At 59.0% G+C, this 26,002-nt stretch overlaps 7 protein-coding genes across 7 annotated transcripts; all 7 read right to left on the bottom strand.

The window, feature by feature from the left end:
• Positions 1-482: 482 nt before the first annotated feature.
• LMJF_24_1410 (hypothetical predicted transmembrane protein) lies at positions 483-3,197 on the bottom strand (the record flags this gene model as incomplete). Its single annotated transcript, XM_001683606.1, has 1 exon — positions 483-3,197. One exon carries the CDS (start codon positions 3,195-3,197, stop codon positions 483-485), a length of 2,715 nt encoding a protein of 904 aa, XP_001683658.1.
• Positions 3,198-5,317: 2,120 nt separating this feature from the next.
• LMJF_24_1400 (conserved hypothetical protein) lies at positions 5,318-5,920 on the bottom strand (the record flags this gene model as incomplete). The annotated part of the gene is made up of 1 exon (XM_001683605.1): positions 5,318-5,920. The coding sequence occupies one exon, from the start codon at positions 5,918-5,920 to the stop codon at positions 5,318-5,320; it is 603 nt and encodes a 200-aa protein (XP_001683657.1).
• Positions 5,921-7,766: 1,846 nt separating this feature from the next.
• On the bottom strand, positions 7,767-8,771 carry LMJF_24_1390 (conserved hypothetical protein; the record flags this gene model as incomplete). Its single annotated transcript, XM_001683604.1, has 1 exon — positions 7,767-8,771. One exon carries the CDS (start codon positions 8,769-8,771, stop codon positions 7,767-7,769), a length of 1,005 nt encoding a protein of 334 aa, XP_001683656.1.
• A 2,145-nt stretch (positions 8,772-10,916) lies between these two features.
• LMJF_24_1380 (conserved hypothetical protein) lies at positions 10,917-12,101 on the bottom strand (the record flags this gene model as incomplete). The annotated part of the gene is made up of 1 exon (XM_001683603.1): positions 10,917-12,101. The coding sequence occupies one exon, from the start codon at positions 12,099-12,101 to the stop codon at positions 10,917-10,919; it is 1,185 nt and encodes a 394-aa protein (XP_001683655.1).
• A 2,256-nt stretch (positions 12,102-14,357) lies between these two features.
• On the bottom strand, positions 14,358-15,968 carry LMJF_24_1370 (putative histone deacetylase; the record flags this gene model as incomplete). The annotated part of the gene is made up of 1 exon (XM_001683602.1): positions 14,358-15,968. One exon carries the CDS (start codon positions 15,966-15,968, stop codon positions 14,358-14,360), a length of 1,611 nt encoding a protein of 536 aa, XP_001683654.1.
• A 2,536-nt stretch (positions 15,969-18,504) lies between these two features.
• LMJF_24_1360 (conserved hypothetical protein) lies at positions 18,505-21,219 on the bottom strand (the record flags this gene model as incomplete). The annotated part of the gene is made up of 1 exon (XM_001683601.1): positions 18,505-21,219. One exon carries the CDS (start codon positions 21,217-21,219, stop codon positions 18,505-18,507), a length of 2,715 nt encoding a protein of 904 aa, XP_001683653.1.
• Positions 21,220-22,968: 1,749 nt separating this feature from the next.
• Positions 22,969-25,635, bottom strand: LMJF_24_1350 (conserved hypothetical protein; the record flags this gene model as incomplete). Its single annotated transcript, XM_001683600.1, has 1 exon — positions 22,969-25,635. One exon carries the CDS (start codon positions 25,633-25,635, stop codon positions 22,969-22,971), a length of 2,667 nt encoding a protein of 888 aa, XP_001683652.1.
• Between the last annotated feature and the right edge of the window lie 367 nt (positions 25,636-26,002).

Genomic DNA, 26,002 nt, shown 5'->3' with positions numbered 1-26,002 from the left:
GCAGCAGCTGCTCTTTCTCTTTCTCGCCTCATCTCACTCGCCAGCTCGCTCTCGGTGCGAGTCCCCCACTCCCACGTCATCCACGCCTCATTCCGCCTTTAGGCATTTCGTCGCGTGGTGGGGCGAAGCAGGCGCAGCACTGATGGCAAAGGACGAGGCGCGCTACATGGGAGCTAGGCTTGGCCTTGGCGTCATGGCGTGTGCAGTGCGTTGAGGAGCATGTTTTTTCTGCGCATGCCGCGTGCATCGCTGAGAACCGGAAAGAAACAAGAGTTATTTAAGAGGAACGCCTCCGCGTGTGGGCGCGCACGCACACACAAGCATGCACACGTGCGCACGTGCACTTGCGTAGAGAGTCCAGGCGGCACTTGACGCACAGACCGCCAGAGAGGAAGAGGAAGAATAAAGGGAGAGGGGGAAGTGATGCGGGCGAAACGCGAGGTGCGAAAAACCTAACACGTCACGGGGGCAGCGTCGGTGCTTCATACCAAGAGCTGCTTCGGCCACGCATCTGTCATTAGCAGCAAGTAGACCAATGAGCCGAGCAGCACCAGCAGTGCAGCGAGGGCCACCGAGGCAATGACGATGGCGGCCAGGTACCCGAAGCCGTACTGCTCGTCAGCGATGGAGGCGGAGCCGCCACCGCCGCCGCCTGAACTGTCACTGCTGTCACTGCCCTCGCCGTCTTCGTAGTGGAGCGGCACCACCCCCTCCACGGGAAAAAACGCGAAGGTTTCCCACGTGTCCACGAGTCTCACCCGCAGCGAGCGGACATGTCGCAGCTTGCCGACGCTGATGTTCGCGTACCAGCCGGAGCGCCAGGCGTTCACGGCCAGCGGTGTCACGCGAGACTGCAGCGTGGCAGACCACAACACGGCCGCAGCGGCGCCTCCGCTGCCCTCCAGACTCACTTCCATACCGGTCCGCGCTGCCAAGGACTGCACCGTCGAGGTGAAGGCGGCGTCCTGAGCGGCACCAGCGCTGCGACGCACGCGGGCACCGGCGACCTCCTGCGTGGATAATCCGAAGAGGCTGTAGCTCCCAGGAGCCACAAACACCCCCAGCTGCTCACCAGACGCGCGGCACACACCCACGTGCACTGTGCTGGACGCAGCAGGCCCAGAGAACGCTGCAAGAATGTCCACACACAGCGGGAGCAGATCTGCACTGGCAGCCTCTGACGATGTTGAGCCGCTTGCATGGCTGTACGCCGTCAGATACAGCGGCGTCGCACCCGGCACAAAGGTCCACGTACCGGCCGTCACGGACCGCGAGGCGCGATACAGAGTGCTGTCCACGGTGACGGTCACACTGCACGTTTCGCCGTAGAAGGCGGCGGTGCCCGTCGCCGAGATGGTCAAGCTCTCAGCGTACGTAACGAAGCGCTGAGTGCCGCTGCCAAAGGTGTGCGCCACGCCGGTGCGCTCCTGCCGCCGCTCATACTCCACGACAGAGGCGCACGAAGCCTTCCGATCCCCTGACGGCGTTGCCACAAGCCGCGTCCCGCCACCGCCACGGCCGCTGTCGGTACACACGACGTCCACGCGCAGATACGCGCTGGGGTCAAACAGGGCTGCCGTTTGGGGCAGTTGCGCGGAGAGGAGCGCGACAGCTGCGTTGTCGCCAGACAGAGGAACGATGTTGCTGCTGCCTGTGTGTATCACGCGAACACCCGGGGTGTCGTGGGCGGGCCCCTTTGCCACACAACCGTCCGTCAGCGTCGCATACATCGTGCTGGCATCACCGCACACGCAGTGGCCCTCGCCGTCCCCGACGGAGCCGGGAGGGCAGTCTCTGCATCGAGCGGGGTCGAACGCCGCGCCGCCACACAGTCCATCCCACACGCTTAGTCCCCACAGACACTGCCCATTCGGAGCGGCAGCGCTGCTTTCACGGGTGGCAAGAGAGCGCTGACGTACAGCGCTTGGCGTCATCTCGCTCATTGACGTGTTGTAGAGACACCAGTAAATGGACGGAGGCACCGTACCGGTGATACTGCCCGGCACAACGAGTCCTGCGCGGCGCATGCACGCGGCAACGTCGGTGCCGCCTACAAGCTCGTGCGTCACTGCCGGGTCCGCGACGGTGGTGAACGCGTAGGCGAAGCTCCAGAGCTGGTGCTTCCGTAGGTCGCTGTTGTAACCGGGCGCCAGCATTGCAAACTCATCAAGGGACCATACAGACGTGTTTTTCAAGGTGCCCGTCGCCAGCATTGCCGCAACCGTGCGCACGGGTTCATCCTCCAGCACCATCACGGCCAACGCTGTCAGCACCTGCACACACTCCAGGCCCCGCACGGCCGGTTGCAAGACCTTAGCGCGCACCAAATCTGCCATCTTCAGTGTTGTGCCCATGAGTTCCGGCAGCACCGCCGACAAGGACTCATTGCCCCACAGCAGCAGACGCAAGTATGTTTCGACAGGGCACTCCGCAACGTCGGGGCCAACGGCAGCATGTGGCCCCCTTCCGTCGCCACTGCTGCTGCCGTCGCTGCTGCCTCCCAGCACGATCCCGAGGGATGGCCCTATCCACGTGTTGAAGATGTCGTACTTATCCATTACTCGGTCATACGCGGCGGAGGCTATTTCCGCCACCCGCACCGTTGCTCGAGCGCGCAGCAGCCGTGCCTCCTCCTTGCTAGATGGCACTGTTGCAGCGCTGTGTACAAGTGCGTGCACGCGGGCAAAAGCGGCCGTCGCCTCGCGGGTGCGCCGCAGGGAGCGCTCCAACTTGAGTCGCTGCTGTCCCCAATCCCGAACGTAGGCGGCGAGCATCGCGGCACTGGACGGCACAACACCGGGCAAAGCGGACGAGGAGGTAGAGCGGCGGTCAGCTGTCGATGCAGCATCGCGCAAGTGCGGCCCCACGGCATCCTCTGCCATACCGCCGCAGTCTGCCGCAGTGGACGTCAGTGCCGCCACACACTGAGGTACGCTGTCCTGAGTGTTCGCCATGTAGCAGCCATGATTCACGTCCAGTTGCCCCGAGACGCCGGTCATCGAGTGGAAGAGCGCATCGACTGTCGTCACCGTGACAGGCGCAAGCATGGACTTCACGTCTGCTCGCGCACAGACAAACAACGCAGAGGCGTTGGTGCTCGATGAGCTCGGGCTCACATAGACGCTACCACCCATGGGGCCCAGCCCCATAGCGAGGGCAGGTGCCAAGAGGTCCTGCACCTCTGTGTCGTACGGCATCGTCTCCGCCCTCAGGTCTTGCTGCGCTGGTTGGAACGTCCCGGGCCACGCCGCCGCGGTGGCAGGGACCCAGCCAAGCCAGCACACCACTGCGAGGGGCCACAGCACAGCAGCTGCAACTGCCGCGGTAGCTGTAAGGCTGTGACGCCGTGGCATGGCTCGGAAGTGTTGGGAGAGCGGGCAACACGAAGTGGAGGAGAAGAGCAAGGCGACAGGAGCCGAAGGAGCAACGGTGGTGTGTCCGCCACGGAGCTGAGGTAGAAGAGAGAGGGGGAGGCAGCACACGGCACTGTCAACGGAAGCTGAAAGAGGCGTGGAGACCGTTGGTGCACCGGAATGGTGCCTTCCGTGTCACGGGAGTGCGCTTGTGTGTGTGTGTGTGTGTGTGTGTGTGTGTGTGTGTGTGTATATAAAGCGTGGAAGAGAGAAAGAGCGCAAAGGGAGGCGAGGGACGGCCGGATACAAGAGAGAGGGTCAAGCAACGCGAAACGAAGGCACAAGAAAACGAGATGAAACAATCAACAAAGGGGAGAAGGAGAGACCGATGATGATGATGGTGGTGGTGGAGGGTATGCGAGTGAGTGAGCGAGAAGACGAGGGGAAGATGAAGCACAAAGGAAGCGATGGCGAGTACAAGAAGAGAGGAGAGGATACACAGAACAGAAGAAAGAAAAAAACAACAAAACAACGGCAGCACCAAATTTAGAGACGTATAAGGGAGCGGCAACAGGAGAGAGAGCGCGCGCTTGTGTGAGTCCACGGGTGGGCCCACGTGCGCAGCAGAGAGAGGAGGGGGAGAGGGGAACGAAAAAGAAAAAGCAGAAAAGGACTATGAGCAGAGATGATGCAGACAGGCAAGAATGGCGGCACGCCGTGCACGTGTGTGTGTGTGTGTGCGTTGGGGGGAGGGGGGCTCAAACGCGAGGGGATGAAAGTGAGCGATCGGCAAGACGTACCTCGATGACGCGGCGAGAGTCTGACCTCACCCTAGAGGAAGCGAAAACGAAAAAAAAAGCAAAGAAGCAGATCTGCTACGGAGGAGAGGGGAAGAGAGGGCGCGGTGCCTTGGGGTGTATCGCTCTTGCGTCTGTGGATGGGAAAGTGATGTAGGGGCTCCACACACACACACACGCTGCGGGACGACGAGGGCAAACCGAAAGAAAGGAGAGGATAGAGAGGGGGGAGAAAGAATAGCAGAGGGAGAGCGAAAGGAGAGCGGGGGATGGAGGGGTGCGTGTGTGTCTCTGGTGAACCGCGTCCGTGGGCATGGAATCATTAAGCGTGCGCGGGCACGCGCAACAGACAAAGGGTGGAAATGACGATGATGATGTGACGGAGTTGGCGAACAGCAGCAGGCGAGAGTGGGAGGAGGGAGACAATGTACACGGTGCCAGGGAGAGAGGAGAGAGAAAGGAGGCATGCCTCCATTGAATGGTGTGGCAGAGAGTAAGGCGCAGGTAGGACGAGACTCACACCTCAGATCCCCGTTCGCCTACGCCCGCATCCTAGTTCACACGATGGCGCCCGTCTACACGTCAGCAGCGCAGACACATACGTGTGAGAAAGCCTCGCCGCGATGCGGCGACTGGGTAATGAATGCATACACGTGTTGCTACAACGGCTCTGACATGGACAGCGGAAGGCTCCGCCGGTGTGTCACCACGCGTAGGAGCGACGATGCTTTGTGTCGTTGTTGCTGTTGAGTGGTCATCAGCGTTTAGTGCCTGAAGCACGGGTGTGTCGACTGTCAAGAAAACACAAGCGGAGAGGGAGAGAGAGAGAGGGACAGGGGGAAGACAACGACGACTGAGCATTGTCAATGATGGGCCCCGTATCCGTCCTCTGCCCTTCCCAACAGAACCCCACAGAAACACATCCCGCACACGTAGAGACAGATGTTGAAAAAAGCGAAGGGCAACGAAGCTGGTGGAGAGACGCGGGGCAGGAGGGAGAACAGCCGAGCGCACGTAAAACAGAGACGACGAAAAGTGATGCATCTAACAGAGAAAACATATTTAAAAAATGAGAAGAGGTACGGAGCAATGCCAACACCGCACCTACCAAGTGGAGGGGAGGCGGGGGAAGGAAGTGGTGTTGGTGACTTCCATGCATCTATCAACTCACGCGAGCTCATCCACGAGGTACACACTCTCCCCAGCCGTGTCCTCTAGCGAGGCAGACTTGTCAGCCTCCGGCACCCGAGGCAACCAGTACTGTGGCACACGCCCCGCCAGCTGGGCATGACGCTTATCTGTGGCCAGTTCCTGTCGCGCGAGGCGCGTCTCCAGGCGCATCACCTTAGCGTCGTTCTCCTCCAAAGCGAACTTGGTCTTGTTTAGTGCCTCCCTCGCGTCGCACAAAGTCTTTTCGAGGTCGCGGCGTCGCTCCACCTCGGCGGTGGCCCTTCGAACCTCCTCCACGCGCTCTGCGATGGTGCTGCCGAGCTGCCGCTCCTCCTCTTCTAATACGCTGACGCGGTTCTGCTGAGCGCGAGCCTCCGCCTCCTTTGTAGAGACCTTTGCGTCTTGGGCTGACTTGCGGTCCCTGAAGCGGGAGCGCTCGGCCACCAACTGCTCTTCACGAGTGCGGTTCTCGGCTGTCAGCGTGGCGACCATCTGCCGCAGCTCCGCAACCGCGGTGCGGCGTGCGTCCAGCGCCCTCTCCCTCTCCACCAGCAGCGTCGAGCGGGTCTGGTAGGCCGAGAACGCTGTCACCTCTGACATTTTCGTGTTGTTTCGACGATGGGGTCTTTAGTTTGTCTACGTGCGACGTAATGCGCAGCGGTGCTGCGAATACAACGAGTGTGCGACGTCGATGGTGTGCCGCCGTCCTCGAGGCTACGGGGCTGCCCAATTCTTCTCTCTTCAAAGCAGTGGGGCGCTGAAGTTTCTGAGCGGGTTCTTGCAGACAAATTCGGCATGCGAGCACGTGTGTATGACGCTGGAGAAGTTGGCCGGCAAACAAGCAAAACAACGAAAGTGAAGGTCGAAGAGCTAAGCAGGCAGGGACAAAGGCAGCGGAGAACAGGGCTCCAGGCACATGACAGCAACGGCCAGGTGTACTTCCTTTCTTTGTTTGGCCCCCGGAAGCGGGTTTGTGCACGCGAAATGTCTGCGTGTAGTCTGCGACACACACATCGAGGAGCACGCACGTGTACATACACACACACACACACACACATGTACACACATACGCCCCTACAAAGCAGCAGAGAGATGATCCGATATCCCCCAGAACCACCTCTCTCCGACAACTACCCCAGTGTCGCTTTCGTGTCGTTTCGTGTTTACTTGCCTCATGGGGTGCCTTCTTCTCAGACTGGATCGAAGCGCGCTCTGCCCTCTGCCTGTAAGACGCAAAGTAGGGGGCGCGGGTGTACGTCGAAGAAGAGAAGGAAGTCCAACTTCACTGCTCCCCTATCGGGGTGTAGCAGAAGCGTGACGCCGCAGAGCAACGTGCACACACAACCGACAACGAACCCATCGACATCCCATTAAAAACTGAAAGAAACATTAATCAACGAGATGTCCAAAGAAGCGGCGCGCTCTCACCAAACACGCACACGCACACCTTCGGTATCTACACATGCATCCTAGTCTACGACGTGAGCAGCAGAGGTGGTGGTGGAGAAAAAGGCGGAGAACGAATAGATGGGAAAACCTATCACAAGACAACAGAGAGAGATCCCGGCAGGAGCGGTCTGTCTCGCCCGACAGCTCAAGCGGCGATGAGAAACGCTAAGAGCTGCGTAAGGCAGACGAATCGAGTCGCTTCAGTCACCTCGACGCGTCCCCTCTGCCACAGAGCATGACCCGACATCCGCCCGACACGGCTCTGCCCGCAGGCCCCATCACCCCACGAAAAGCAGCAGCAGGCACTCATCACGGCAAGGACCCCGCCCCACAATCTACCCACCCCTGCCCCACAGCCGCCCCCACCTGCCGCATCCCACTCGCGGCGGCCCAGGCTCCCCCACCAGCAGGCAGCGCGAGGGCCGGGCAGGGGACACGCCAGAGTCACGCCGGTGCTCTGCCCACCACATGGATGGCACAAGCGTGCTCACTGTTGCAGGTCCCCCCAGCGCGGCGCCGCCCAGCACCTGACCGCCGACAGCAGTGGCGGCGATTCACCCCGACCTCCCCCCCCTACGTCGTCGGTGCATGACGCTGTCACCACGAGAGGCGGGTTGGCCTTTGGCGGGGATAGTGGAGGGGGGCTGCTCGGCCTCCCCACACAGAGTGGGTGCACTGGCCCCTGCGATACCACGCGCTGGGAGGGGTGTGTTCACGCCGTGAGAGGCATAGGAAAGCAGGGTGTATGGGTATTGCAAGGAATCACGAGAAGATGCAATCCGCCATAATAGTCGCCGTTGCCACGGCAACTTCTCCCCAGCGAAGAACGTCTTGTGCAAAAGACGAGCGGTGAAAGAAACGTACACGACGACTGCGGCCGTCCCACTTTTCGAGCGTCACCGGGCGTGGCGTGCTGTCACGGTCACAGATCGTGCTGCCTCTGCCTGCGAGGAGGCAAAAGCGGAGACAAAAAAAAATAAGGGCGGCATCGTTTGCCTTAGTGTTTTCCACTTCGGAAACGGAGAAACTCGTGCAGGCTGATGACACCGTCGCGATCCTGGTCGATCATCTGGAACAGACGCTGCGCTGTGACAGCGTCGCGCACGTCGCCGAGATTCTGCACCAGCCGAGAAAACTCGTTCATTTCCAGGCACCCGTCCTGATTCGTGTCGTACGTATGGAATTGCATCATGATCGTATTGTACTGCGACTGCGTGAGGCCGTAGAGGGCCTGCGGGTTCGGCTTGTTGTACCGGAGCCACGTCAAGAACTCGCCGAGGGAGAGCTTTCCGCTGCCTTCAACGTCCATATCGTCGAAGATCCGCTTCACGTCCTGCGGAGTGTTCGCAAAGTTCAGCCAACGTGCGAGACGGGTCACCTCATTGGGCTCCAGATTACCGCTTTCGTTATCGTCGAAGAAAACAAAGAGAGAAACGATCTGGTCGTACTCGGACTGGTCCAGTCCGTACAACGTCCACGGGTGTGGGCCGGTCGGCTCAATCACGCGAGGGTGCGCCGGGGTGGTGGCAGGTTGTACCGGCGCGCCACTGGTCCAAAAATCCTCAAGGTTTGGCGGTGCAGTGTAGCCACCATAGCTGGCGCACGCGCTCGACACTGGCGCACGGTAGTCGTACGCAGCCGAGGAGCTGCTCGCCGGTGCTGGAGGCGGTCTCATGGTAGAGGGCGTCGTCGTCGGCGGTGCACACGGACCACTTCCCGAGGCGCCGCATACGTGGCTCATCCCTTGCTCACGTGTCCCCCTCCACTGACACCGTCTGCACTTCACCTGGATCTGCAGCGCCATGTTGACGAGTGTGCGGTTCGGCACTTTTGTGGAGCGGATGGGGTCCCGACACACGGGGCACTCCTTCAAGCCCGTCGCACACGCCTTGCAGAAGATGTGCCCACACGGCATCAGCTCGACCGGGTCCTTCCATGAGTCAAGACACACCGCGCAGGTGAGCTCCTCACTAAAATCCTCGCCAAGGCAGAGGTCTGCCATTATGGGAGAACAAAAGAAGACGCGTAGGAGAGCTATACAATCAGCCCAAGAGTTATTTCTCGGGGTGCCTCGGTTTGATGCTGCTCAGTCCCAGTTCGCTGAAGAGGTCACAGATGGAGGGGGAAGGGGGAGGGGCGTGCTCACAGAAGCAGACAACAACGAGAGAAAAGAGGTGTGCACTAGTGTGCTCTCTCTCTCATATATATACGTGTGTGTGTGTGTGTGTGTGTATGTGTAAGTCCCGAAAGAATGCAGAGCAGGCCCCGTAAAAGACGGACCCTTATACGCAAACACGCTCATGCCATTGGGCGGAAATGATATTGTGTTTTTTTGTGTAGGCGTGTCGCCAGAGGCCCCCCCCCCGATTACGTAGCCGTTGGTTTCAAGAGGAGTCGTGAGCACCAGCGCTCAGGGGCCATTAGAATGCAGAGGAAGTGCAGCGCCAGGACGACCTCAGAGAAATAGAGGAGCGGGAAAAGGGAAAAGATGTGGAGAGGAACGAAAAAGGTGGGGAGCGGTGCGAAACCTTCAAGAGGAAAAGATGAGCATCAAGGGCAGTGGCGGTGCCTCGCATCCATCTCCGCTGCAGAAGCCGAGACACCACCAATAGGCTAACGGTGGCCCTTTGCTACCACGTCCACACGGTATCGTGCCTCCTTTTCGCTCGTTCGCTCTCTTCCCAACGGCGCCATCGCACGCAGGCCCCTACACACATAACTCGGAGACACACTTCCGAGAACGCAAACTGTCGCACACAGGCGCGTGCGCACATACACACTACACACCGCCATCTGCAGCCTTCGCCCTCTCATGTAAGTGTACGCTCGTTTTCGCATTTTGTGTGTGTGTGTGTGTTTCACGCCGACCGTCACGACTATGATGACGAAGCAAAACAACGCCCTCTTTCTTGACAAGGGGGAAAGTGGTTGCAGAGAGGCAATAACGAGCCGAGAAAACAAATACAAAATTAGGAATCCGTGACAGACCTCGAAAACCTCCTACACACCTGCACAGCCAGCATAGAAGTCTGCATAGGGAAGAGCGGGAGGAGGGGGGGGGGGGCAGAAGGCAATGCGTCACCCGCGTCGACGGCAACAACAGCTGAGAAGAGCATGAGCTAGTACACGCATATACTACCCACGCACGAGCAGTAGGACCCTTTTCCGCCTCGACTAGCTACCTTTATAACTCCCTCCTTAACGTACCTCGCACCAAACCCTCTTCGCGCGGGTCGCATCTCCTCTCTCGCTCCGAGCGCACTGTGACAGACCTGCCTGTGCACACCCCTTCTCTTCTAAGCAACGAGGTCCATGTCTCTGTGCACGTGTCAATACATGTGGTGTTCCTGCCACGCTGCCGGAGACGCTCTCGACCCTGTGCATCACCTCCGCCAACAGCGACACCTATCCCCCGTTCCGCCAGCGCGAAACTGTGTGCATAACCAAAAAGGAGGCATGAATCCAAAACACAAACACACGCGAGGCGAGAAGTCGATGCGCAGGGCCGCCGGCTGGCCCGCTGCATCTTTCTTCTTGGTGTTTGGTTGTTTTCCTTCGGATGTCCGTGAAAAAGGCGACGGGCCCCCTCCACCACACACGCACACACGGAGTTTCGCATGTGTGCGTGATACATGATATGGCGCGTGGAAGAAATCCTCAGAACGAAAGAGCGGGAAAGCAGACGGAAAAGAGCTAGCGAAGTGAAAGAAGAGAAGCAGCGCCACCACAAACAAGAAAGGAAGAAGGGAACGGCAGCCGACGGCGACCACCGCCCCACGTGTTAAGCAATAACACAGCATCCCACCCAAAGGAAATAGTTGCACTGCCACAGAATACAATGGATCCGTCACCGTGGTCAGCACGCCGCCCCTTCCCAAACGTACGTACACAGCATCCCGCTGCACCACCACGAGACAGCCCACCATCCTCACGATCGTCATGTCATGCATTGCCCGTCTGTACTTGTCCCACGATAAGGTGTGGAGAGGGAGGCGATAGGTCTATGATGGGTGCTTCTCTGATCCTCTGCAAAAACAGCCCCAGCCTTGCTTCTCCGACTCACAAGCTAACGCTCGACCTCCCCTCCCCCCGCGCCGTCTTCTGTCATCGAGCCACTGCGAACAGTCTCGGTTCTCCCTCGCTATGGTCAGCCTTTCCCCGCCCGGAAACGGAGAAACTCGTGCAGGCTGATGACACCGTCGCGATCCTGGTCGATCATCTGGAACAGACGCTGCGCTGTGACAGCGTCGCGCACGTCGCCGAGATTCTGCACCAGCCGAGAAAACTCGTTCATTTCCAGGCACCCGTCCTGATTCGTGTCGTACGTATGGAATTGCATCATGATCGTATTGTACTGCGACTGCGTGAGGCCGTAGAGGGCCTGCGGGTTCGGCTTGTTGTACCGGAGCCACGTCAAGAACTCGCCGAGGGAGAGCTTTCCGCTGCCTTCAACGTCCATATCGTCGAAGATCCGCTTCACGTCCTGCGGAGTGTTCGCAAAGTTCAGCCAACGTGCGAGACGGGTCACCTCATTGGGCTCCAGATTACCGCTTTCGTTATCGTCGAAGAAAACAAAGAGAGAAACGATCTGGTCGTACTCGGACTGGTCCAGTCCGTACAACGTCCACGGGTGTGGGCCGGTCGGCTCAATCACGCGGTAGCGACTCTGCAGCGAGAGTGTCGGTTGCGGCTGCTGATTGTAGCCGGAGTAGCCCGCTCCGGACTGATTCGAGTAGTTGGTGGTGGGGTAGCTTCCTTGAGAGCCTGCGTTGCCGCCACTAGGAGGTGGGGCAGCACCTGAGTAAGCGTTGCCGCAGCCCGTCGAGTATCCAGCCGACTGCTGCCGAAGCTGCGTCGGAGCGCCCCTCTCCCACAAATCCGGATAGCTCTGTGTTGGTTGCTGTGTCTGTCCGGGTGATGACGCGTAGCCTGAAATTGACGACTGCTGCGCGTATGGAGAGGGAAACTTGGCCGCAGTGGGGTGGTGCTGTGGCTGCGATTTTGTAACCCAAGGCGAACACGATGCCTGGTTCAGCGAGCTGCAGCTCGCCTTCCCGCATACGTGGCTCATCCCTTGCTCACGTGTCCCCCTCCACTGACACCGTCTGCACTTCACCTGGATCTGCAGCGCCATGTTGACGAGTGTGCGGTTCGGCACTTTTGTGGAGCGGATGGGGTCCCGACACACGGGGCACTCCTTCAAGCCCGTCGCACACGCCTTGCAGAAGATGTGCCCACACGGCATCAGCTCGACCGGGTCCTTCCATGAGTCAAGACACACCGCGCAGGTGAGCTCCTCACTAAAATCCTCGCCAAGGCAGAGGTTTGCCATCGTCGTGGGTGGCGTCTAAGTTAATTATCGAATTGAGGGTAGGCCCTTTTCAACGCGAAGACAAATACACGAGCAAAGCAGCAGCAAGCGGAGAAGAGAGGGGTGGAGAGGAGAGGCCTTCGAGGTGATTATCGTCGTCGGAGGCACAGTGCGAACAAGCCGACGCACACGAGCAGCGATGCGTGAGCGAAAGAAAAAAGGAGGAGCGAGAGCTCCTGCTGATGATGAGAAAGAGTGCGAGTCGGTGTATACGGTAGCGCAGGGGTGGGTGGGTGGGTGATAGAATGCAGGGAACAAGACAACGAAAAATAAAAGAACAACGCGCGGGGTGCGAAACACGACGGGACACGAAGATCACAGAAGAAAAAAGAATCCGACAACAAGACACGCCAAAGTGGCTGTTTCTGACTCTCCAGCCCCCACCCCACACCCACACTCACCCTCCTGTCGCACCTCGTCACAACGACAACAAGCTCCAGAACGCCCCCTTCCTCGCACAGCTATCGAGACGAGAAAAACGACCGGGGATGGGAGGAAGGCGCCACAGTGCCCTGGGATGGAGGCGCACAGATAGTACAAGCCTTTGCCCGTATACGATGCCCACCCACCCCCCTTTCGGCACAAAAAGGAAAAAGGAAAGAGGAGACGTGCTGACAGCAGAAGCCGCCAACACTGCACCAGCGCCCCACCCCCAACAGCCCCAGTGTTTTGTACAAAGCACAGCAGCGGTTTGTTCACACTGCGGAGGCAACACTCGTGCAACGCGGGGTCAGCAGCAACAAGCAGAGAAAATGATGGCGAGTGTGGAGGGCAGTGCCGAAAACCCTCCACACACACACACAGAAACACACACACAGAGAGAGAGAGAGAGAGACAGAGATGCACAACAGATATAGTCGATTCCACCAAAAGCACACACATGAACACAAAGCAAACCGCTAAAGCCCACAGCGATGGAGTGTGAGCAAAGGGTGTGTGGGCCCGAGCCGGTCAGGGAGTTGGAAGAGAGAGAGAGAGAGAGAGAAACTCGGGGGAAGCGCGTGCGAGCCGGACAGCGAGGCTTACGAAATCAGACCAACCAAAAAGTGCAACCAATCTAAGAGCGAGAAGGCGGACACCGAGGCGCGTGCGAAGGGGGAGAGGAGAAGGAATGCACACCGAGAGGAGCGTAATGGCAACCACACCAAATCGGAAAAAAAGGAAAAGGGCAGAGAAGGAAAGAGAAAATGCCATCAAAGGTACACGTCGGGGGAGGGGAGGGGAGGGGAGCTCGACTGAAGAAGGGAGAGAAGAGGGCAGGTCGCAGCAGCAGCAACGACACGAAATTCGAACACAAAACGAACAAGATACAAGAACGCGAACGACAAGAAAGAGGGAGGACAAACAAAAGATAGGGTGTCAGATGATACGCAACGCTGCACGTGAAGTGAGGCCCAAAGGTAGATCCGTCCTGTGTATTCTTTTGCTTTGTTGATCTCTCCTTTAGTGCTCGCCTCCGAGATACACAAGAGTGTAACTGCAACAAAGGCCGGCGGCGGCGAGGAGACAGTCAAGTATCTGCAGCAGGTGCATGTGGGTAATTGCAGAAATGTGATATGTGTGCATGCGTTGTGCCCGAAGAGGAGAAACGCGTGTGCTTGGCGCCACACCCACCGAACCGTGTCGTCATGCGTGAGGGGAGGTAAGGGGAAGACAAAGAAAAAAGGCAATACAAGAGAGAGAGAGAGAGTACAATGGCAAAAAAAAGTGAACCACGCAGCCCCGGTTCAGGTGCAACAGGAAAGTTAGCGAGCGACGCATGAAGACACACCCCATGAAGAGCCCTCGCCGGAAGGTGAGAGAGGAAAGGGAGAGGCAGCACACGAAACAAAACGAGTCCGTGTGCGTGTGTGTGCGTGGAGGGAGAGCGGGAGACTCGCAAACGGACTTACAAAGGTCTTGCGCGTAAGGCATGGAAACGGAGATGCGGTATGAGCATCTCCTCCCTCCTCTCTCTTCCTCTCAGCCCCCCCCCATCTTCCTCTATCGTACACGTTTCAATGCTTTACTCCGTCGTCGGTGTTGGCGTTCTCTTTTCTTTGCGTTCGTATGTGGGCCACTGTGAATACGCGTGCGCATGTGCGTGATTGTGCGTCAGTGCTGCCCCAGGCTTTTTTCCTACCTGTCGTCCTCACACACGCGCACACAATGTAAGCAGCAAGTCAACGAAAAAGCAGTGCCGAGGAGAGGTCGAAGTGCACTCCTCCTCCGCAACCATCACGCCGAGACCACTCGGTCCTCCACACCCTCGTTGGCATCGCGGTCGGTTGCATTTGCTGAGCGCGGGCGCTTAGGGCCACTGACACCGATACCAGATTCCCGCCCTGCCTCTTGCGTAGCGAACTGCCTCAGCAACGCTGCCCGTCGCTGCCGGCAAAGCTGTAGTGTACGGGTAAACCCCTGCCGCACAAGGCGGGCAGTGTGCATCTGCCACTGGATGCTGCAACAGAGCTGACGCCAGAACGCCAAGCTGTCCCCCAGTGGCAGCGGATCATCGACGTCAGGGTCGAGAAACACATGCAGCGTCGGACGCTTCGGTGTGCATTCGCGCCGGTAATCCATATAGTAGGGGTCTGTGCGCGGGATGTACAAGGGCAACTGTGCAGCTGTGCGACCCAGCGCGGTGGCAGTGTGGATCGCCCAGCAGCGCGCTGTGTGAAACACGTGATAACCGCCTCCACCAAGCAGTACCGTCGGTCGCTCAAGCGACAGCACATCGGCCACACACTGCGTGTGCGCCAGCGTAGTCACGCAAAGCCGCCCAATGAGGTCGCCCGCGATGGTGTCCGCGCCGCATTGCACGACCATCGCCTCCGGATCAAAGCACTGAACCACGCTGGAGAGTGCAGTGCGGAACGACAAGAGGTACGCGGCATCTCCCGTGCGCGTGGGCAGCGGGACGTTGATGGCGAAGCTGTCGGCCGTCTCACGCGTCGGGTAGTCGCCGGTGCCGGGGAAGAAGCCGTTGCCGAACTGGTGCAGCGAGAGCGTCATCACGCGGTGATTGCCATAAAAGGCCCCCTCCACGCCGTCCCCGTGATGCACGTCCAGGTCAACGTAGAGGACGCGCTGGTAGTACCGCAGCAGCCGGCGGATGCACAACACAATGTCATTCACAAAGCAGAACCCGCTCGCATGGGCGGCAGCAGCGTGATGCATGCCACCTGCCCAGTTCATCGCCACTGTGGCATCGCCGCGTACAAGGGCCTCTGCACAGGCAAGCGAGGCGCCGGCTTGGCTGGATACCAGCGCCCACACCTCAGGGAAGAGAGGACAGTCGCTGTCCTGAGACGCGAACGGGACGTCGAATTCCTTCTGAAAAGCCAGGGACATCTCGTCCAGCGGATTCCCGCAAATGACCGGTGCCTGCCGCAGACATTCCAAGTACGCGCTGCGGTGGAACGCCCCCATCTCCTCCGCCGTCGCCGGACGAGCATGACATACAGTCATGCATTCTGCATTGTCGAGGCCCAGGGAATGAACAAGCGCGTGCAGCGCACGCACACGAGACGGCCGCATCAAATGACCCTCTGCATAGGCTATCGCAGTGACAGAGTGATCCACAAAGTACAACACCTTCCGCCCCCCAAGGCGTGGCATCGGTGCATCTGGCTTTCGCTGCAGTGGCGATGTTGCTGCGCTCTCCTCGCTCGCCCTTGAAGACCGTGACATCGACGACGCGCGCGGAGACTCCGCAGAGGCGTCGCCAGGAATCGCTGATGCGGGAAACGGGAGCGATGCTTCATGCGGTGAGTGATGCGAGGAAGCCACTCTCGACGACGATGAGCCCGCCGCTGAGAGCGCAGGAAGTTGCTCGGGAGATGACATTGCAGATTACTCTAGCTGCGGGAGCAACGAGCACACAAGAGCAGCGGGGGGGGGGGGGGGGGCCGGCAAATGCGCCACGAACGTCTTCAGCGGCGCCTCTTCGATAAAGTCGCGTGCGCGAAGTGTTCGGTCAGCTCCTGCTCTTTGAAAAGATGCGAGTAAACGACCAAAAATGGCAGATACGGGGGATGAAGCAGTGAAGGGATGAAGTAGCGAGAGCCGCTATCGAGGAAGCAACGATAAAGGGAGGAGAGGAACTAAGGACGGCGGAGGCAGACAGCACACACAGAGAGAAACACTCGCGCGCGTTCACCTATTCCTGGCACAACTGTGACCCTCCTTCGTCCCTTCTCCCCTCTGTTACCTTGGAGCGCGACGAGACCCGCTTGTGGAGGAGGCACAACGCAGGCGCCCTGTTCCCGCTCCTCCCCCCACTGACCACACAGGTATACCCTGAGAACTGCGAGACCGATCATCGTCCAATCCTCCTGAAGAGCAGAGACGCTACTCACGCGGCTTGAAGATCGTTTTCTATCCTAATTCCAGCTGATCATCGAGCACTCCCCTTCGGGGCTACAAGAAAAGACTGAAGGAGAAACAGAGCAACTTGAGCAAGTGAGCAGGGAATACAAGAGTGATGTGCGCACGCACACACCGCCGCACACGGAGGTCACACTAGCCGATGAAGATGAAGAAGAAAATATGAAAAAAAAAGGCAAAAGCAATCTTCTTCTCTTTCCACCACGTCCCCTCTGCCACAGAGCATGACCCGACATCCGCCCGACACGGCTCTGCCCGCAGGCCCCATCACCCCACGAAAAGCAGCAGCAGGCATGCATCACGGCAAGGACCCCGCCCCACAATCTACCCGCCCCTGCCCCACAGCCGCCCCCACCCCCACCATGCCCGTCCCCACCTGCCGCATCCCACTCGCGGCGGCCCAGGCTCCCCCACCAGCAGGCAGCGCGAGGGCCGGGCAGGGGACACGCCAGAGTCACGCCGGTGCTCTGCCCACCACATGGATGGCACAAGCGTGCTCACTGTTGCAGGTCCCCCCAGCGCGGCGCCGCCCAGCACCTGACCGCCGACAGCAGTGGCGGCGATTCACCCCGACCCCCCCCCCTACGTCGTCGGTGCATGACGCTGTCACCACGAGAGGCAGGTTGGCCTTTGGCGGGGATAGTGGAGGGGGGCTGCTCGGCCTCCCCACACAGAGTGGGTGCACTGGCCCCTGCGATACCGCGCACGGAGGCGTCCCACGACAGCAGGGAAAGAGAAGGGGGTAAGGAGACACAAAAAGAAAGGTGGAGTAATGGCCCCCCTCTGCTCCACTTGGTGCGTCGGCCGCTGCAACCTCCCCTCCTGTCGACGAGTGTATTGTTCCCATTCCCTCCTCTTTACTCCAAATGCGCAGCGAAGAGACCACGGTAAGCAGGAGACGCGTGATTCATGTTGAGTGTTTAGTGGAAAGGATCAAAGAGTGAGGAGGAGGGGGAGGGGCCTGGCCAGAAATCGACATTGTGATGCAAGTCTACGCGGCGCACTGCGAGAGTCGATGAAAGCGTACATGCTCAAAGAGGAATTCCCTCTACCGCGTCCGCTGTGATGGCTTCGGAAGAAGGCAGCGCGTCTTGGTGCACACGGTGGGCGGCAGCATCAAGTACAGCGCTGTTGCGCCCTTGCAGGGCAAACTCGACCCATTCGCGGTCGTTCATCTGCGGCTGTGTCACGTACGAACTGTACGTCAGGCTAGGGTTGCACTGGTGCGACAGGGACGCCTTGCGGTTACCCCGCCACCCGCAACTCGTGCACAACACTGTAACACTCATAGACGCCTCTGTGATCCCCTCGCTCGGCATCGCGAAACCCGAAACGGTGGTGTGGCAGATGGCACAACGCGTCGTCGTAGGCGGAGCGCAGTGTCGGCAGAAGATATGCCCGCACTTAAGCAACTGTACGGGGTTTGTCCAGGTGTCATAGCACACTTGGCACTGAATGTGCTTCGGCACTTGTACGGCGGTGCAGGTGCTCTTGTTCATAGTGAAGTGGATAAGCGTGGCTTGCGAGAAGGAGCGCGGAAGGTAAAATGAAGATATGTAAGGCGGAGGTACGCGCTACAAGTCCCACTTCTGTGGACAATGGCGATGGAGAGGGGAATAGGTGAGTCAGGAGGGCGGAGGGAGGACGAAGTTGAGTGGTGGGTTTAGCTGGATTTTCAGTGTTGGTGTGCCTTAGTAGGTGACCTCTGCACGCAGGCACGCACACGTACACATACATCGTCACAGCGGGAAACACAATGAGAGGAAGTAAGCGCATGCAGCAGGATATCACACCACAGTAGAAGCGACTTACGTACACCACCATGTCCCCGCGTCCGCCACGCATTGGATGACACGCACACACACACACACACACACATGTTGTGTGTGTGTGTGTGTGCAGGTACGGACACAAGGCCACCTATTTCACCGACGCATGTCCTTCACCTTTTGTTTCGTTTCTTTTTCGCTGCATGCGACGCACGTATAGGCTCTCTTCACACAAACTGCATCAGCTTTACCGAAGTTCGGTCGCCCAGCAGCCCAACTTTCGAGCGAATGTACGCGCTTGTCCAGAACGTCGTCGCCGTCCACTGCTCGACGCTCTTAGTGGATTGAAACTTTCGGACAACGATGCTGTGCGGTGTGGGGAGTACGCCCACCAACGTCACTGACCGCAGTCGATCAACAGCCTCGTCGCTGGCCGCCAGCCCAGCACCCGACTCACCCATCCCCACCTGAAGTGCAAACGCTCTCGTAGTCTCAGCGGCAGCTGTTACATTGGTCACCGTCGCCTCAGACGTTGTGTCCACGTAGTACTTGGTGATCTTCCGCAGCGCATCGGTGCTCTCCAGCACAGGAAGCGCCACCGCCACCGCGGCGTCGAGCGTGCTGATAAGAAACGGCAAAGGAAGTCCCCCTGCGAGTTCCTTGGTGCGGTGCACCACGTAGACATCCTTCGCCTCTCGCACGACTGCGCGGTGGTCCACAAGGGCAGCAATCAGGTGCAGGGAGCCATTGGCTTGGTACTGCAGCAAACTTGCAATGGCCTCGCACAGATTCACCATTTGAGATTGGTGCACAAGGCTGTTCGACGTCCCCGCCGAAGGAAACGAGCCCCCTAAAGCATCCGCTGCGGTGCTGTTGCCAGGCGAACTTGGTAAGGTGCTGCGCAAACAGCGGTAGGTGACTTGGGCAAAAACGGAAACCAGCTTGATGGACGGCTCTCGTCCGAGAGAGGTAATAAACGGCGCCATGTTCGCCAGCACCACGGTGCACGAAGGGAAAAGTGGAACGAGTGCCTGCAGGTCTTTCATCTCCATTACAAGACACAAGGCAAGCACGATAAGGCCATTGTACGTGCGCGCCGGAGACATCTTCGGAAAGCGAAAGGGAAGGGTTGCGTTGCACACTTGGTTGCACTGCAGCACGAACCCCCGCACCTCAGAGAGTCGAGTCAGCACGAAGAGCATCAACTGGAACTGGTACGTGTAGAGCGGGCTGCGACGCACGGCGAGGGCGTAATCGAGAATGGGGATGACGTAGTCCAAGGCGTGGGAGCTTGTGCCAAACTGTGCCAGACACGCTGGTGACAAATCCAGTATCTTCCAAAAGAGCACCATGAAGTCATCCAAAGAGGCAAACCAGCCCTGCGAGGCAGGCAGGTACGTCTGACTGGAGTACACATTCACACCGATGATGACCTGCATGCGCTGCACGAGTGCCTTTGCCTCGGTTAGGGTGATGTCCCGGAGCGCCTTGCGCACACTGTGCACGAAGCGCGGCGGTCCGACATGCGACAGAAGCGTCGTAGAAGGCCCGATGCTGCTGAACGGCGAGTGCAATGTGTTCGATACGAGGACGTCACAGAGAGCGCCGGTGCGGCTCGAGGCAGTTCGTGACGACCCCCCTGAATCGCAGATGGGATGGCTGCCATTCGGGTGGCTAAGGGTGCTTGGCTCTGGCCCGTCTGCCACCGTACAGTTGGCCGGCTCTCTGACGCTCATATCACTCGCCTGTGAAATCCGCTGATCCAGTGACGGGCCGGCGCCATCTGCCGCGGAGTGCTGCCTCTCAGATGGAAGGACGGCATCCAGCGGGGCACCCATGTAGCACAAGGTTGCGTTGAGCAGTCGGGCGCACGCCACTACCAGTTCCTTTTCCTCGACACCGAGGTGGCTTGTGTAGGGGAAAGATCCATACGGAACGAACTGAAGAATAGTGTTGAGCATTGAGATGGAGAGTGTGGGCGTCAACGGCACCGTCGACGTAGACAGAAGCGGCTCTAGGAAGATGGTGTCTCGGAAACCAGCTTCATGGTAGACCAGCGAGGACAGCGCCACAAACAGAACTTCGAGGAGTGCTTTCCGTCGTCGAGGAAGTCGTGGCGTCGCCCAGGCAAAACTCGGCATGCTCGTGTTGATGGTAAGAGCTTGGATAGGATCTTCGGAAGCAAGCCCTAGGCACCACATCAGCCCTGTGTCTACCTCCGTATGCGTGATGCTGACGCTGGCTTCCGTTGGCAGCACCGGAAACTCCGGCAAGGTCAGACCACGCACAAAGCAGCACTCGACCAACGACCACACCATGAACGACCCCAGCGGAAGCGGTTCGGCGCACGGCTGTGTTGGGGAGAGAGGCGCGTTTTGCCGTGGGAGCAACGAGAAGGTGTCCTCCGGATTCGCATCGTCACAGGTCTTCCCTTCGACAAAGAAGAGCTGCTGGAAGTGCGCTGTGGCTGCTGTCCGTGAGCGGGTCAGGGCCGCTGGCGGTGGCGTGGCATCATCTGCGCCTGCAGGGAGCACCAGATTATTGCTCTTTGGGCACGCATCCACCGCATCCTCGAGCGGTGTTGTCCCGCTTTCAAGTGCTATAGGCAGGATGCAGAGCAGGATGCGCACCGCGGAGTGGTACTGCGTCATCACCTCCGTCGTGAGAAGTGCGCTGGGAGAGTTGGTGCTGGTGTTGATCTCGTGCCGCTTCACGGCCACCGCCGAGATGGCGCCAATGCAGCGGTACAGCAAGGCTGCGAAGTTGCGCGTGTAGAGGTGCCGCAGCTGGCGAACCTTCTCCACTGTAAAGACCCGGCTCGTTTCCTCCTCTGTCATGGTCATGTTAAGAAGCTGAGTCAGCGACTCAGGAGGGGCAGCATCCTCGGAGAGAAGCGTCCGGACAAGCTTCGCCGTCTCCAACGTTGAGCTCGAGGACCCCATCGCGCTGTAAGAGAAAACGAAAGATGAGGTAGCGCAGCGGTTACCCACAAGGGAAAATGATGAAATCGTACAATAGACGGGGGCCCGAAACAACCACGCAAAGAAAAGGATGAGTGACGACCATGTGATACGAAAACTACAAAAAGCGACAAAGCAGCAGACGCGTCACCCGTAAAGATGCAGGTCAACACCTGTGCTCACAAAAGGAAAACAACGAGGCGAAACGGGGAAGATGAGAAGGAAAACAAAACAACGATCCAAACAAAAGCCCACGTCAACGAACTATGTGACTTGTGTCCTTGTATAGATCGCCTTACGTGCGTCTGTGCGTGTGTGTGTGTGTGTGAAGGAAGAGAGAGAGGGGTGGCCTGCTTTGTCAAGGAATGCACCGATGAGAATTTCGATTAAAGATCCATCAGATTGGTGTGCTTCAAAGAGAAACAGATGCGTTTCGTTTGTGCGATCCCTCCAGGAGCACTTCCACTTTCTGCTTCCCAGGCGGGGGGCAGAGGGGGGAAGATTCAGATACGCGCCACACGCAGTGAAGGACAAGGACGAGAAAATAGAAGTGACATGTGAATTTTTGCTTTCAGCGCGTCCCCTCCGCCACAGAGCATGACCCGACATCCGCCCGACACGGCTCTGCCCGCAGGCCCCATCACCCCACGAAAAGCAGCAGCAGGCACTCATCACGGCAAGGACCCCGCCCCACAATCTACCCGCCCCTGCCCCACAGCCGCCCCCACCCCCACCATGCCCGTCCCCACCTGCCGCATCCCACTCGCGGCGGCCCAGGCTCCCCCACCAGCAGGCAGCGCGAGGGCCAGGCAGGGGACACGCCAGAGTCACGCCGGTGCTCTGCCCACCACATGGATGGCACAAGCGTGCTCGCTGTTGCAGGTCCCCCCAGCGCGGCGCCGCCCAGCACCTGACCGCCGACAGCAGTGGCGGCGATTCACCCCGACCCCCCCCCTACGTCGTCGGTGCATGGCGCTGTCACCACGAGAGGCGGGTTGGCCTTTGGCGGGGATAGTGGAGGGGGGCTGCTCGGCCTCCCCACACAGAGTGGGTGCACTGGCCCCTGCGATACCGCGCACGGAGGCGTCCCACGTCATCAGGGACGAGCGACCACGGGAAGCGACAAACGAATGGAGCGGTAGCGAGAGGGAGAAGGGGACCGTGTGGACGCGCCAGAGCATGAAAAAGCGACAGTATATGGTTCGCGGCCGTCGTGAGGGCAGGTGGGGTGCGAAAGCGCGTCCGAAGAACAATACATGAGTGAGAGCAGCATGTGTGGGAAGGGGTGATGGCCTCTACGTGTGAGTGCTACGTCTAACGATCCTTCACTCCTTTCCCCTTTCCATGTGCCCCTGTCCTTACTTGTCAGCGGCGGTTTCTTTTTCGACGTCGATGACGTGCATAGACGGAAGCATGCCCACGCTACACGGACGACACAAAGCAAGAAAGCCAATGAGCAACATAGAACAAAAAGGTACGGGTGCCAACGTTCCAGCGAACAAACAAAAACAAAAGCGTGAAAGGGAAAGACGGACAACGCCTACATCCTGATTATGGTACATGATGAAGCACCGCCACGCACGCACACACACACACACACACACGCACGCACGCACGCACGCACGCTCATACGAGACGCGTCAGGGCGGATGTGCGAAGGTATGTAGGTATGTGTAACAAGTGGGGGTGAGGGGTGTCGAGAAACGGCAGACTTGTGTGGGTAATGATGCCTCAAAAGACGCAATCTTTCAGCGAGAATGTTGATCGCGCGCGCCATTGCGGTTGTTCCTCCCTCGCCTCCAGCTCCTTCCTTCGTGCATACTTGAGAGCCTCCAGTCGCCGCTTCGCGGCACAAGAGCGATACATCTGCTGGATCCTGTTCGCTGCGGTCGCCTGCTTCTTGTCCGCCGTCACTGCACCATCCGCGTGAACACGCAAAAAGCGCCTCGAAGATGCAGTGCTGGGCCTACTTAGCTGTGGGACACCGCAAATCTGTGGAGCAGCTCGATAACCGACGAGCCTGCGGCGCGAGCGGTATGCGCGGTAGGCGCGCTGAATTACCACGCAACTACGCTCCCAAAGCTGTGTCTTGTAGACGTTTCGGCCGTAGCAGCGGCTCGCATACACGGATCGTCCATACTGGCATCGCGCTAGCATTCCACGCACGCACTTCTGAATGACGGTGGCGTAGTAGTTGCGTGAGTCGCGCATGTGATGCAGCGTAGCGGCGTGCATCTGTCCGCGAAGATGATAGCAGCGCAGCCGAGCACAATGCCCGCGATACATTCGTTGAATTTGAAGAGCGGCGCACGAAAAGAGGATGAGGTGTGCTTTCATGAGGTCCTCCTTGCACCTCGACTCGCGCAACTCCGCGTAAGCGCGTGCTGCCGCTCTCCGTCGTGCGAGACTCTGCAACAGGACAATCTTCTCGACGTACTCCTTGCGCGCTGCATGGCGGCGCCCCGTTTCCTGATAGGCGCACCAGCGACGTATGTACTTCTGCAGAGTCACCGCGGCCGCCACCCTCTCTTCAAAGCGATGCCGATTCACGAGCGTCTGCTCCGCACGGAGGGTTCGCTGCTTGACAATGTGTCGAAAAAAGTGCACGATGAGGCGCGCACTCCGATCCTGCCGCCGCTCCTGCAGATGCTTTTCCTTAAGCAGTTCCTGCTTCACACGCAGGATGTCTTGCGGAACGGCAAAGGTGTGCAGAGCGGATTGAATGCGCTCCGTCGCGATCCACTGCTCCTCAAAGGCACGCTCCGTTTTGAGGAGGAGGCTCAAGCGCTGTCCAAGCAGCTCCACAGCAGCGTCTACCCACTCATGGGCCTTCTGCTTCACAGTTGGAGCTGCCGCCGGCGGGGCAAACATTTGAATGACTTGCTGGCGCAGCTTTCCGTTACCGTCGGAAATTTCTTTGCGGGTTTGGAGGGCCGCCGTGCTCCGCGGTGCAGGCGGACGTTGCGCAGCCATCTCCATGAGCAGCGAAGCTAGCACCGGGCGTGGTGCCCACACAGAGTGGCGGAGGGCGACAGGGTTCCCCGCCGCATCGAGGAGCCGTAACGTCCACTGCAAAGGCGTGTCGATGCAGAAGAGGACGGCGAAGATAGACTCGTGGGCGCCGGCCTCGAAGCGAGATCCGGCGAAGAGGGACTGTGGAAGGGCTTTGCAGTCCTCGTATCCAGGAAGTGACCTGGCCAATACTTCGTAAAGATCTTTCAAGGCGCCAACGCGTACCAATGCGGTGGTTAGCCCCTCCTTCTCAAGATAGCCTCGGAGAACGTCTGGGATTGACGGGGTCACGATGGGGGGCGGGCCCTGTTCCGATTGTGAGAAGCGAGGATTTCCAGCCTTCTGCGGTGCGCGGCGAGAGGACGTCGCCTTTCCAGTTTTGAGTCGCGAGGCCTTGCGACCTTTCTTCTCGGCGTTCGCTGCGCCTGCCGCCTCTTCTGCCAGGACCGCCGCCTTAGTCTGCCGCTGCTCTATGTACACTGCGAGTCGGTTTCTGGCTCGACTCATCAAGGCCGGGAGAGATGAGCCCGTGTCTCCCTCGGAGGCTAGTGCGATTGCGCGATCGTAGTCTAAGAGAGACGACTCGCACGAAGTGCTCTCTGTGGCGACACCTAGTGTGTAGTGAGTCAGGGCCAGGAGCAGGGCTATGTGTGAGGCGTATCCATTCTCACCAACTGATTCACTGGAAAGTGCATCAGCGGGTTCGTCTTCTATGTGCGTTTCCAGGAATGTGAGGGCGCTCCGGGCAGCCTCTTCTCCTTGAGAAAAGTCGCAGTGAATGACCGCGTAGACAGCTGCATTGAGGTCTCGGACAATCTTCCACGTCCACCCGAGACTCAGCGCGTCGCTCATCTGCCCCTCCAGCTGTCGGCTAAGAAGGAAAAGCCGCTCCGCTCTTGCGACACCCTCTCCACCAGCACGCAGCTCCACGCATGCCTGATTGCCTATAGTGAGCAAGAGCGCCGCCCACAGCCCGTCAGGAACCGAATCTGGCTTCGCATCCAAGATAGATATCGAGGCCAAGTCGGCATCGGTCTCTGGTGCGTCGAGGTCGGGCAGCACAACATTGTAGAGCGCACTGAACTCGTCCATGACAAGCTGGAAGTAGTCACGAGCGAGAGCAAGTGGCGCAGCAGGGCGGACATCCTCCGTTTCCCAGATCTGTAAGGCAAACATGTTGCAGTACAGCGTAAAGTCCACGAGTGCTGCGGCCCGCGCTGATGCGCCTACCCTCCTCCTTCGCATCCACGTGCTGTACGCCTTGAGCGCGAGCAATGGTTGCTCCCGAGTCATCGCAAGCGCGCGGGCTTGTGAGAAGCTACCGAAGGCGGCGTGCACAGCCACAGCCGCCGACCCCGCGGGTGGGTGACCGTGCGTGGCGTCCATGATATGCAACGAGCAGCCTACTCAAAAAGTGATGAGGGCTCCCTGTCGGCAGCTGCGAAAAAAAAGTGAAGGAGAGCAGAGGGAGAGCGTGGGGAGGTGAGAGAGGCAGATAGACAACGGTGCTGGTCGTCGAGAGGGACACGAAACTCCCACGACGTGCATGCAGCTGGGCGAGCAAATGCAGTCGTTCCTCATCCTCCGCCCCCCCCCAAGGAGTCGATGAGCTGAACAGCCATTGCCAGCGGATCTGTGGCTAAGGGGAAAAAGAAGAGGACACAAGTATGGCATGCATGACGAAGTCGACTTTTTTCTGTTGGCGGTCGTGGTGTCCGGTGCTCGATTTCAGATCAATGTCCGTCACCCTCTG

Source organism: Leishmania major, chromosome 24, assembly GCF_000002725.2.
Source record: "Leishmania major strain Friedlin complete genome, chromosome 24".
Lineage (NCBI taxonomy): Eukaryota > Euglenozoa > Kinetoplastea > Trypanosomatida > Trypanosomatidae > Leishmania > Leishmania major.
The sequence above is the reverse complement of the archived record's forward strand: the minus strand, read 5'-3'. Positions and strand labels throughout refer to the sequence as shown.